This window comes from Phodopus roborovskii, unplaced genomic scaffold (assembly GCF_943737965.1).
Source record: "Phodopus roborovskii unplaced genomic scaffold, PHOROB, whole genome shotgun sequence".
Classification (NCBI taxonomy): domain Eukaryota; kingdom Metazoa; phylum Chordata; class Mammalia; order Rodentia; family Cricetidae; genus Phodopus; species Phodopus roborovskii.
In genome coordinates, this window is record NW_026125295.1 from 992,210 (window position 1) to 1,006,331 (window position 14,122).

The window sequence follows — 14,122 nt, forward strand, 5'->3', positions numbered from 1 at the left end:
CCAATATCCTGTACATATGTTAGCAGATATACCATATATAGGAGCATATATGTGTGTGTGTAAATGCATGTGTACATGCCATATATCCTATTCAAAGTCTTCTCTTTATACCTTGCCATGGTGATATTTATAAAAGGATTTTAAACTTCATGGTGATCAAACTTTATTAAAATTTTATTCTTATGCTGTGTGTTCTCTAGAAAATTCAGTATATACCCTGAGGTCATGAAGATACCATTTTATTGCTCTTCTGACACTTTATGGCTTTGCTTTTTTCATTAGGAAATTCTTCACCTCAAGGTTATTTTCAGATATTTTGTGAGCTAGAGGTCTAATTTTATTTTTCATAGAGAATTTTTCAATATTGTTTCATTCTTTTTATTAAATGATTTTATTTCTACAATTTGCACTAAAGCATTTTCATATATGTCTATTTCTAGATACTGTAGTTTTTGTTTGGATATATTATTTTGTTAATGTGTGGGTACTATGAAGCGTGCTCGCACACAGGTGCGCGCGCGTGTGTGTGTGTGTGTGTGCTTCTAAGGATCAAGCCAGGGCTTTACACATGCTAGGCAAATGCTCTACCGATAAGCTACACCCCATCCCTACCACACAATCTTAGCAATTATCTTTTATACTTAATCAAATAATTTCCTCATCTGTTCCTAAAAATGTACTTTCTTTGCTGAGTGTGGGGATACTCTTTTGTAGTTTCTTGATAATATGTTTCAAGTTATGGTTTCAGCTATGAAGAATGGCTCCAATTGCTACAATAAAATGTCACTTGCCAGTATCTGATATTTAAAATTTGAATATTCTGTCTGTGACTATGCTTGACCTTTCACTTATTTTCGAGTATCGCTAACTTTTCTTCTTCCATCAATTCAGACATTTTATTACTCTGTTCATTTAGCCCCAGTTTATCTTAAGAGACAGAAAAGATCCACTCTCCACTGAAGTTCCCTGTTTCCTTTCACATATTGTAGAGTTACTGTGTCTAAGTATCTCTCTACCCAGGCACGGGTCTCCCAGACTTTCCTGCAGTGAAGTGTGTTTATGCGACTGTACTCAGCACTATGACTCGAAGAACATGATGATTGGTGGAAGGCAGGAGGAAGCTCACTTTACTGTGAGAGGGAGCTGATGGAGGAGGAATCAGGTAAGGGGATGGCTAGTTGGCATGGGTGTGTTTCAGAAGACCTGCAAGAGCTATCATCCATTCATTCATGGGCAGATCCTGGGGTGAGATACCAGAGTGGCTAATGAAGATGGCTGGGGTTGGCCTATTGAGAAGACATCACCATTAATAGACCAGTGGTGGCTGGCAGATGGCAGTAGTGGTAGAGAGCTAGGTGTATCAATGAATGACCTTAAGAATGATGGTTCTCTAGGATCATGTTGCTGAGAGAAGGTACTTAGCTACTAGATGTTAAGGCTGTAGGTGCTGCTATGACAGGTATTTGGGGGAGGCCAGGGCATTGTCTGGTGAGAGATTTGAAAATGCTCATATGAGGAAAATGGATAGACAAACTAATATACCACTAGAAATAGCAAAGGTGGGGCTGGACACTCACTTCAGCTAAGGGCTAAATGCTCATGCTCAGTTCCTAGACATGAGCCCAGTTCTTAGAACCCACAGATTTGTAAAACTCTATTATATCTGTGCAGTGTTTATTAAAACCAAACCAAACAAACAAATTGGCCACAATACTCATTCTACTGTGCATTTCCATGTACAAGACTGTTAAGTGAATGTTGTGCATTGATTTGCACATTTTGATTCAGGCCGCGGAAGGAAAGAACCTGTCTTCACCCATGCTGTCTGTAGTGAGCAGAACCTCCCACCTAGGACATGTATCTCTGTACTGTGTCCATGGACTGAAAGTCAGCTCTCATGGCTAAGATGATTTTTGCTTCCTGTTTATTCCTGGTGTTTTATTGTTTGCTAGTCTGAAACAGGATACCTTGATGTCCTCATTAACCATGTTACATTTCCACATCTCGCAACTTAATTTTGTCATGGTTTCCAAGGGTGCTTTCTCTATTCCAGAATTCATTTCTGTGTTTTGTGTTCCTTTCAACACACCATATGAGCAGGATGATCAGCTGTCGCTTAACACTTGCCTTGTGGCCCCTGACTCTGAGATGAAATACCTCTGTGATTCCTGTGATTCGCTCCTTCCTCCCTTCCCTCCTTCCTTCTGATGCACCTTCATAGATAACTGTTCTCACAGTACACTACCAGGAAGACTTCATGTTTCTTCCCAAGGAAGCAGCATCCTTCTCTCTAAAGCAAACAAGCTCTGTGTGGCTCAACGTTTTCCCTTATTGCTTTGGCTCTTGGGAAGCTCAGTGTTAGTATTTGCTCTTAATAATTATTATAGCAACAAGAAAACTTTAATTTAGCTTAGTTTTTATTCTATGATTGCTTTTAATGTTCATTTCTCTTAAGATTTATTTTTATTACATGTGTATGAAGCAGGAGCTGAAACAGACAGAAATTGTGAAGGGTATCTGCTAACTGACTTGCTTCTCATGGCTTGATCAACTTGCTTTCTTGGACAATGCAGGACCACTTGCACAGAGTGGCATCACCCACCATGAGCTGGACCCTCCCACATTAATCATTAATCAAGAAAATGCCCACAGATGTGCTGTCAGACACCGCTGATGGAGGAATTCTCTCAGTGGGTGTTCCTTCTTATTAAATGACTATAGAATGCATCCAGTTGTCAAAATAACAAAAAGAAAAATAAACCAAAGTACAAAACCTGACTAGTACAGTGCATGTGAGGATATTTTGGATTCCCACTATTGGGGAAAGGATGCAACTCACAGAGATATGAAGGAACAGGTATGTGTGCACCTCGCCTTCCAAACAACAAGGAATGATGGATAGTGACTAAAACAAATCCATCAGTTACTGCCTGTGAGAGCATTTAAATGAGAGTATGTATAGACACAGTAGCCAATCAAAGAAGATGTTATATAGGACAGCCTGAATGCTCATGTTACGTATTTGGATTCATATACACACAGTCATGCCACTCTTCTACAATACCATCTCAACAGCTTTGTCGCAAATGCGGGCTCTGCAGAGCCTCTTGCCTTTTCCTGGGATCATCATAGAGTTTTAGATAAAAACTCTTTTGCATTGAAAAGAGTAGATCACAGACTTCTGAGGCTTCCGGAGAGCGTTCCCTGATGTAAACTGATGTAACCAATCCCTGTGATTATTACATCAGGGAAGGAAAGACGTTGTCTGAGTCAGGTAAATCTCCAGGGCAGATGACATCCAGGCTGCCAAGGCAATCAATCATAAAATGATCTCTGGCAGGCTCAGCTGTCCCGGTTTTCATCTATTCCCACTTAAACAACTGCTTTAAAAGCATCTGGATGTGTCTCCCTCAGGAAATTATTTCATTGTATAATTGCCCTTGCTTCAAGTGAAATTTCCTTAATGTCCAATTTGAATGGCCCACTTTTTCAGTCTCGGGCCATTGCTCTCTGTTACATCTCTATTAAGCACCTTTAGTGCTTATCCATTTTGGAGAGGGGGAATTGGCTCCCACATCTCATTGGGAAATATGGTCTCATGCTTCTAGATGGAAAAAAAAAATGACAACACTTGAGAGTGTCAGGGGACCATGCTGCCTGTAAGATAGGCAGGTGCTTTTCTTGCTTCTGAGTTTTCACCCACTTTGGCAAGCGATTGGTGGCAGCCTTGCAGGAGCCGAGAGGACTCCATGCACACAGCCTTTATCTGAGCATGCTGGAACAGACATGCAAGCACTCAGTGTCGCCAAGGAACCCTGAGCTTGCATTCCTCCTTCAGTATGAAGAGAGGAAATGTAACTCCAGGAACAGACCTGCCTCCTGCTTTGATTTGCCGAGGTGTGGGAGGACCAGCTGCAAAGGAAAGTCACAAAGCTGATGCAGAGGGAGAGGGGGCTCTTTGGAGGGCACTGTGGCAATCAAAGCTTGAGGACTTCAAAGTTTTTACCACATCCAAACTCTTCTGGGGGGCACAGATTAAGCTGTGTGTTTTGCCTTTCACACGCACATAGATCTGTCACCTTGGGACATTTTCATGGTGTGTTGGGAGTAGAAACATGATTCTGAACTTAACAGTGAGCTGTCTTCTTCGTGTGTGTGTGTGTGTGTGTGTGTGGTAAATATGAATGCGTGCAGTGCATGTATAGGCGCATTTGCCTGTGTAGGTCATGTGGACACCAGAGATTAACATTGGCATTTCCCTCAATTGCTTCTCTGTCACTAAACCTGTAGTTCACCATTCAGAATAGAGCAACCAGTGAGCAGTCCCCAGCACCCTCTTCCCTCTGCCTCATCGCATTGGGTTTCGAGGCACACACATGCTACCACGCCTGACTTTGATATTGGAGATGGGGATGCGAACTCGGGTCTTCATAATTCTGCAGCAAATGGCCTGTTCGATGAGCCATTTCCTCAGTCCCTCGTTACCTTATTTGTAATGTTAGGGGCATCGTGAATCTGGTTCTCATTTTCTCCCTCCCTGTGTTCTTCATGTACTCAGTGTCTGAGTGCCATCCATCCCTACATGCACCCTCAAGGATGAGGCCTTGAGAGAAAATACAAAACTAGAATTTCTTGGTTGGAGGTGCAGCTCAAGAGTACAGGGCTTGCCTGTTATGTGTAAGGCCCTGGGTTTGTGGTTCCTAGCAAATAAATAAATAAATAAATAAATAAATAAATAAAGCAATTTATTAAGTGAATGGATAATGGAATAAATGAACCAATTAATTAATTAACAAAGAAAAAATGAGGTTCTGTTCTCAGCCGGAGTAGCCTGGGCCAATGAACAATTAATCTGTGCATTCTTTAAACATCCTATGCATCTGGGCTTGTTCCTAGGTTGCACGGCAGATGCACATAAAATCCTCTCCTGATTGACAGCTCCTGCCTGTCCCAAGTCTGACCTTTCTTCATCCTGAAGAGTAAAATTCAATAAAGCCTAACAAAAACAAATCAAGTACCAAATGTGAACATCAGGGCGTTCTCCATGCCCCTGTCCTCAGGGCTACTGACATGTTATCTCGGAGGAGGCCTCACAGAGCCCAGGAGCCTGAGGAAGATGGCTTTGTGGAGGAATCTTCCTATACAGAAGGTGACCATCAGCTGTCCTGCCCCCATGTAAAAACAATGCCAAATAGCAACAGGGCACTTGCTGCTAGGGTTAAGATTTTTACCACTGATGATTCATAAGTAGTGGCAAATCTTTCTGCAGAAATTATTTGTGGTTTGGGACCCTTGCTGGAAGCTGGTAGAGATTTAAGTTAGAAACAAACAATAATGAGGACTATTGGAAAAGGATGTCAAACCTTAGCAAAACAGCTCCTCCCAGTTGAGAGGGATGTTGCAGGACAGGGAATGAAACAAAGAACTTAAGTGGAAGAAGTTGTACCCATAAGGGTAAAGAGGCAAAATCCTCAGCCATGATTGGTAAGTGTTCTCATCATTTTCCAATACAGGTTCACAGGGAGTGGCTATCAGATTTCATTGTGTATCTGCAATCATCCAATCATGCTGGAGGCTCTGTGGTCCTCCCATGATGTCTGCTGTCTCCAGTTCTGGCTGAGGCTATTTTCAGACTCTGATAGCTTATGATCTCTGTGCTCTGACATCTGGTAGAAGGTAGATTTTCTGTTTCAGTTCCGTCTGGGTCAGATGTGATCTTTCCCATCTTGAATGAATGGGAACAGCTGGAATTACAGGTTCAGCAAAGTCAGCTGAGTCCTATCAGCATTCTCCTGGGGGTGGCTCATGCCTTTGAGGCACCCATGCTCCTGTAAGTCACAACTATAAAGTCACTGCGCCACTAAGCCCCACTTGGATGGAACCCTTTCCTTGGTCTGTCAGGGCTTTGTACTCTGTTCATTGAATAGCATTCCTTTGTGTCTCTCTATGAGAAGTCAAGCAATAGTAGGGCATTTTATGTGCTGATTCAGCGGGCTCTAAAGCCCTGCTGTGCCCATGATAAAAACTGTTGAGTCTTCCAAGCCCAGAGACGAAATACCTTCTGGTTTGTTCCATGATATGAGTGGTAGCTGTGGCACTATGGAAGACATGAGCAGTTTGTGTTTGTCTATTGTCTCTGAATGAACACCCCCCCCTTCAAACGTATCCCATCTTACTTTTAGAGACATATACTTCTTTCATGAATCATGGTTGATATCATGTTGCTTAAAATTGGGAGCTCTTCCTGTTTATTCTGCTGGCCATGCAGGGTCAGATCAGCCAGAACCACTGTGTATTTCCCAGGATGCACCCCTCCATAGATTCTACTCTGTCCCTTCCCACTCCAAATACCCTAAGTTACATGTTATGTTTTCACGCAGTTCTTTTCTCTATAGCCATTCCTCTTAGCTGGGATTATGACACACCCACACCTGTCCCTGCAAACCCAAATTCCACGTATCCAACATGATATAGGCTCATAGAGCCACAGATAAATAACTGGTCCCCTTCACAGAGCCACAGATAACTCGTCCCCTTCTTTTTAGTTGTTACTTTTATGTTATTCTTCTGATGAGTCCCATAGCTGATATAGTTTTATTTACTGAAACACCGGCACAATTTGTTGTAAAAATTTACAAGCTTCTTAAAGGTAGGAGCTCTGTGAGCAGTGGCACAAGGTCTTGAAATGACAGAAATGTCCCAGTTTGATTTCTATTGCTGTGACAAACACCATGACCAACAGCAACCTGCAACCTGGATAGGATTGTTTGTTTATTTTTGCTCATACTTTCACATCACAGGCCGTCTATGAGGGAAGTTAGGGCAAGAATTCCAACTGGAGCCTGGAGGTAAGAACTGAAACAGAAACCATGGAGGGACACTGCTTACTGGATTGTGCCTCATGGCTTGCTCAGTCTGTCCTCTTACAGCAGCCAGGACCACCTGCCCAGCTTGCACTAGCCAGGGTGACACGCGTCCTCTCTCGTCAATCATTAACGGAGAGTATCCTCCATAGAGAATGGGCCCACAGGCCAAGCTGACAGACACATTTCTTCAACTTGGGGTTCCCCTTTCCAGATATTTCTAGCTTATATCAAGTTGACAAAACTAACTAGGGCAGTGAGAAGGCGTGCGGTAAGAACGTGGTGAATAAATTATACCATAAATCGCTGTATTGCACTTGATCACACGGGGAGAGTCCTCAGGGACAACTATAATCACATACTTTATACCGCATGACTGCACACTCATGGCTATAAGAGTAGAGATAAAGTCCCTCAACACTAAGAATTCAAAAGCGGCAATCCAGAAATATGGCATTACAACAGTTCCTTCCAGAGTCATCGGCCATGGCACGATGCTAGTGCAGCAGTGCCATGAACACAAGTGGGCAGTGGTATTGCATTTATAGATAGAGCGTTGTTGCTATTGAAATTAAAGCAAGTCCTAAATAGGTTATTATTTTAGGATCTTCATATATCTGATTTAGGAATATATGCAAATATGAATTATCTATCTATATATGTATTTATATGTACCCATAATCATACATGCACACACACACACACACACACACACACACACACACACACACACACGACAAGGTCTCACTTTGTAGATTAAATTGGGCTTGAAGTCAGAGATCTGCTTGACTCTGCCTCCTCCAGTGCTCGCTCACGCACACACACACACACACACACACACACACACCTGTTTAAGAATGTGTGTGTGGTTGGTTTTTCCTGCATGAATGTCTGTGTGCTCAAGGAGGCCAGAAGAGGGCACCAGATTCCGTGGGAACGCAGTTACTAATGGTTGTGAGCTGCCATGTGGATGCTTGGAACTAAAACCAGGTCCTCTGGAAGAGCAGCAGGTGTGCACACCTGTTTAGATGTCTTTCCGGTGCCTTCCTATATGTTTTCTTAACTAGCTTCTCATAAAACCAGTCTTTTAATGTCTGTCTGTGACTGACAGTGACTTTTTTGCAAAATTATGAAAACTGTGGCTGTCTTTTGGAAATCCCTATTGTAAGTTAATATGTTAGAAGCTTTCCAGAAACCATATTGCTTTTAACAATATTAATTCACATTTATCATCCTTTTTTCTCTATAATTGCCCTAGAAACCTCCTGTTTCACATAGCAGTTGTAAGTAGCAAGGATCAAAAAAAAAAAAAAAAAAAAGTTCTGGGCTCAAGGAAACACTCAGGTGGCTGAACTGCTTGCTGAACCAGTGTGGGGACCTGAGTTCTGATCCATGACACCCACCCACACATGTGGCACCACACATCTGTAATTGCATCATTTCTACAATTAGAGGGCAAGGTTGGAAGTGTGTACAGGACAGTCTTCAGAACTCTTCAGGTCAACTTTCCTGTCACTCTCAACAAGGGGCTGGAGACCCACGGTTGGTAGGAAAGTGTGGCCTGACACCCGAAGTTGCCCTCTGATTCCCACACGTCTGCCACAGTGTGCATGTGCCTGTTTTATTATTTTATTGCTTGTGTAGCTATATGAGATTAGGTTGAACTCAGGGATCTGGTTGCCTCTGTGCTATCCAATGCTCGATAAGAGCCAACATGTCCAGCTTGATAAAACTGGGAGCATGTATGTGTGCCTGAAACACCAGGTGCACACAGACATTTTTTTTAAAGGCTGCGCTGAGGAAAATATTTTAGTAAATAAGACACTGATTTTTTGTTTATTGAAACCATTGTGTCTACTACATTTTGAGAATCCCCAGAAATGTATCTCAGCTTAACTTTGAAGGTGAGGCATTTCCAGGGTTAACTCTAGGCATTTACAGGGTTAACTCTGGACTGTCAATGATTAAGTCACCTGTGACATAAGTACCTGGGAACAGGTGAAGGGTGGCTGCAACCGTGTGCATCTCATGGACCTGTGTGGTCCAGAGGAGAGAGGAGGGTGGAATGCCCACATAGCCATCACAAGGTGAGTGCTGTCAAAAGTGGAGTCAGAATCTAAATACACCCTCTGTGGAAGCTCAAAGCTTTATTACCCATGATCCCCCCCCCCATCACGTTTGGTTTTTCTAAGTCATTCTTCTAAGAGTGTGTGTTCCACAAAGGGCTCACATTTCTAATGGTGATTCACAGAGCTATTTTAGTCTTCAAATTATTTTCCCAGTTATGTAATCTTATTTTTATAATGCAGGTACACTCTGCCCTGCCCCACCTCAGATCCTGCAGAGTCATATTAGAACAATGGCGCCACGATAGGTTGTTAGTCAGAACATTTACTACTAACTCTCAGAGCACAGTTGAGACAAGATCCAGGAGAGAAGGCGAAGTACCTCAGTGTTTATGTAACTAGGACATAATCGACCATGTAATAAAAGTTTCCATAAGTCATCAGTGTGCCCTTTTACATTCACACAGAGGTGCAGGAGAGCATTATAGATGACTTTAATTACTTATCCATGTGCTTGTTTTTGTAAGTATCTGTATATTAGTATCTCCACCTAAGCTTATAAACTGAGTTGTCTATAATTAAAATGTGATGATGGTAAAATTATTAACCAAGCTGAAAAACACTTTGAATGTTCTCTTGATAATAAATAAAATGCTTCACTTACAAAACTATCATCCTATGTAGCCAATTTAAATATTCTAATGTAAGAAAATACTAGAGGCAAGGCATGGATGTACATTGCATTTAATCCCACCCAGGAGGGCAGAGGCAGAGGCAAGTAGGTCTCTGTGAGTTCAAGACCAGCTGGTCTGCAACAGTGAGTTCAAGGACAGCCAGAGATACATGGTAAGACTTGTCTCAAAATAATAACAATAAAAAAAATAGTGAAGGCAAGAGGAAGAAGTCTTGGCATTGAACAATATTGGGAAAAAGCATACATATAAAACCTGTCCTTATCATTAGCATGTACACACTTTGAATCCACAAAACAAAGGGGGCTCAACAATTCTAGGAATAATAAAACAAAGGCTAAAACTTTCCAGAGTTCTATGGAATGAAGGTAAGCATTCCATCTCAGAATTAGAGCATTTGACTCTGGGATCAAAGTGAAAGTCTGAAGGCGAAATAGAGAATGTGTTTGAAAAGTGAATCTGGGCTGGTCTAGAGGGAAATGTGTTTGCCATCAAGGCAGGGAATCTAAGTTCCGTCACTGGGATTCCCACGGTAGAAGGAGGGAAATGAGTTCTGCAAGAAGATGTCATATGACTGTCACAAGCACCATAGTATTTGCCTGAATGCACACATGTGTGTGTGTGCGCGCTCATGTGCACACGCACACACACACACACACACACACACAGAGAAAGAGTGAGTGCAAATAAATAAATAAATAAATGCAATTAAAAATTAATCCATATTGGTCAGGACCCTCCTTCCATTAGGGAAAGAAATTAGCTGGGAAAATGTACTGTTCTCAGTGTGGTTATTGGTTCAATGGCTCAGGGATTAGCTTGATAAAAAAAAATAAGTAGACCCAGATATGCAGAAATGGAATAGACTTCACAAGGAGTGAACTTAATTAGAATAGCACAAAAGCTCCCTTTGAAAGGAAAAAGAAAATGACAGACAGAAAAACGGTAATCTACTAAGTAGGGTTTTTAAGTGCTTAACTCTAACCATAGCTAAACAACATGAAAATGGAGAATCCAGTGTAGAGAATGTGATCAAATGCCAACCAATGAGGGTTTCCCTGATATCATTCCCATAACTAATTTTTCAGCAGGAACTATAAACCATGAATCAATTATTATGCAGTGGTATTAAGATTAAAGCAATGAGGCTTTATTCCCTCAAAGAAGCATTTTCCCAAGGGCCAATCCTCAGAGTCCACAGTTCAGTTATTATTTTTGAAATGTTGTCCTAACTCAGTTTTAACTATGAGCCCCACAGGGAATTATACATTGAGGAACTGGATAGTCATCTTATGTGTTCTTGTAGATGTGCTAGAATTTATGACTGAATCACTGCTGTATGCATATGCATTTTTTTTTCAGTTACCAGGGCTAATGTCAGCACCTTTGAATTGGTGGCTTGCTGTCAAAACCAGTTTGGAGAGCACAGTCTAGTATAAGAGAAGGAACTGGGCTGTATCTCTTCTCTATTACTATAAAGAAATTCATCTTCCAGGTACACAGTTGAACTCCAGTTAAGACAGAACAAGACTAGGTAGGTGTAGGGTAGGCATTCTTGCTAACAACATTTAAAATTTCCTAGTAGGTACACTAAAGCTACATGCCTCCAATATTTCCATAATTAAAAGCAATGGCACAGATATCATGTTCAGGACATGTATAATAATATCACAATGAGGGCTACTGGTAAAGTGTTTGCTTATAACATCTCTTGGAGAGACATCACTCAACCCACAATGCCTGGGAACCACTGTTACTTTTCCATGTGGCATTCGTGAGATGATGTCCAGAAAGAACAATAGCAACACTAGTAAAACACAAAGTGATACTGAATGTTCAGTTATAAGTGACTCTTCTATACCATGCCTCTCAGAGCACAGGGAACACCACAGAGAAAAGGCTGAAAGAATGTAAGAGCTGGAAGAAGAGGTGGAGTGTCCTGAGCATGACTCAGTGTGACACAATTGAGGCCACAGACACTATGGTCACGCACAAAATGAGGTCTGCCAACATCCTATTGCAGGGGAGGAAGGCTTATAAAATCCTGCCCCACCCCAAGGACTTATCGGCAGTTAATGGTTAATGGGAGATGAGAGATCTTCCCTGGAGTGGGTCATTATGCAAGCTCCTGTAAATGATCCCCTACCCCTGCTATTGTAACAAGCCTCTCACTGAGGACAAGACCAGGTTGCAGAAACACATAGAGACAGCTGATCTGAACAAGGAGGAGCTAATGGGGCCCCCGGACTGATAGCTGGGAATCCTGCATGGGACTGACTCAGCCCCCCTGAACATGGGTCTTAGCCAGAAGGACTGAGCAGTCTAAACGACCTCAGACAGTGGAGCCAGGATGTATCCCTGGTGCACAAAAGGACCTTGGGGGCACATCCCCCATGGAGGGACACTCCCTTAATATAGAGACAGGAGAGAAGTCCTAGTCCCTACTTCAAATGACTTGACAGATCTACATGACCCCACCTGGATGGCATGTGGAATTGGGGTGGGGTGATGGGAGGGGAGGGTGGTCAGGGTGCATGTGAGGGGGCAGAGAGGGTAAAAGAGAGAGAGAGGGAGGGAGAGGGAACTGGGAGCGACATGTAAAATAATAAATTAAAAAAAAGAAGCCTCTCACTGAGGTAGGTGGAACTGATTCTGAAGATGGAGGGGGTCAATGACAATATGAGGAGACACTAATGTCAAATGTGAGCAAGATGCATTCCATACATGTATGGAAATGTTATGATGAGGCCCATTCTGTATTTGCCCTCTGCTAATACAAACATTGACTAAACAAGTAAACAGCATGTTGAAAGAGACACTGAAACATACTGGTGATAAAAACATGACCTTCCTCCATAAGGTCAAACAAGCTTTTATTTGATTAAACACTACAATACCATATATGCCCATTTAAAAAAGAAAACTCTATAGTTTATATAAATTATTCTTTCCATTCCTTAGCTCTTTTCTTTTTCCATTACAGCTTTGGTACAGTGTGATTTAGTTTATATATTTTTAAAGACTTTTAGCATCACAAACTCAACACAAAGTACAAAACTAATCCGAATCAGGGATATTGTAATCTACACAGTGGTATTTCAGTGGTAGGAGAAAATCTTACCTTGATGAACTCATGTCACTAGCTAAGCTAGAAAGGCATACCTAGCAGACATGACAGAAATATGCACCATTAACCAGCTAATGTGTGTATTAGTCTTTGATTAGTTTGTACAGAATACCAGCAGCAATCATTTGAGCGTTGAGTGGATATAGAAGTCCTCAGCCAGTTGCCCACGTCTCCTCTTCCTGTGAAGACCATGAGTTAGCATCTAATGAAGTGGACCGCAGGCAGCCTGACGTCTCAGAACTTGACCTGCCAATTCGCGTTGCTCATGCTTGAACAGTTTGTCCTGCAGCTAGCAGACATGACAGGGACTGTGCTGGAAGGGCAGTGTGGACCCATCAACCTTAGGTTGTTCTGAGGGGTTGGCGGTGTGACGTTACAGTACACAGGCATTCCGGTGGCTGGGAGTGACCCTTGACCTGCCTGATTGGGCAGCATGATTGACGGTTGGTATGTCTGCTGGGGCACTGCTTGAGAACCTTGGGTCATTGGCACCTGTGCAAGACACAAGCAAAAGTGTATGTGAAAAGGCTGCTTCGGTGTGTCCAGTGGAGGATATGACGTTATCAATATTGCTCAAGTGTTTGAGTTGGACTAAACAGGTCATTAATCCTATACCTATCATGTAGCAGCTATTTCACTTGGAGAAAGTTTCTTAATGTGTCTGACTGTACAACTCCTGACATTGTTGCTTGGTGTCGTGGCTTATGATACATTGTATTACATTCACAGGTATCGGGATTCTGGTATCCTGTGGACCATAGGTTGCATATGCATGGATACCATTTGGGTAAGCACATCTCTGTCAAATAAAAAATAAAACGAAGAACCTCTGGAAGAATGGCAGGGACACATCTTAGGATGCAGCAAATGTTTAGACTCTTGAACTTTGAGAGTCTCCTTCTCTCCCCCCCCCCTCTGCCTTCTTCCTTTGCCCAAGCTTTCTTTCAGTGTGGGGAGGCCATGCCCCTTTCTGGTTTCACAAGAAGTTGTTTGGAGTCTTCAGCAAGGAGAGGGTTTTGTCCAGGTACAAGCACAGCTAAACTGAATGACCAAACCAGCTTACTCACTCCTCGTTTCTTCTTCTAGAAGGCAAAGGCTTCTGATTACAAACCATGAAATCACACATAAATATGTGTTACAGACCCAAGTTGCTCTTATCTGGAGAATGGCATGTGTCTGCCTTGCTGTGCTTTAAATGCATCTGAGATGCCATTAAAAATCTGTGATGACTTGAAACTATGGTAGAACAAAGTTTACTTGATAGAATAAAAAAATAATACTTTTTTTATATAACAAATATCATTTCAATAGCATGTCCAAAGGTTCTTCCTGTATATAATATTAAAGAATTTTCTTCTATGAATAGAAAATCTA

The 14,122-nt window shown here is 42.0% G+C and overlaps 1 protein-coding gene across 12 annotated transcripts in view; it reads right to left on the bottom strand.

Annotated features, from left to right (window-relative positions):
* Positions 1-12,477: 12,477 nt before the first annotated feature.
* Positions 12,478-14,122, bottom strand: part of Arpp21 (cAMP regulated phosphoprotein 21) — a 155,412-nt gene continuing 153,767 nt past the window's right edge. For all 12 annotated transcript variants that reach the window (XM_051201418.1, XM_051201433.1, XM_051201450.1 and 9 more), the window contains one exon: positions 12,478-13,240. In XM_051201418.1, the coding sequence (XP_051057375.1) occupies positions 12,983-13,240 (258 nt within the window). In that variant the 3' untranslated portion in view covers positions 12,478-12,982. The remainder of the gene's footprint in view (positions 13,241-14,122) is intronic.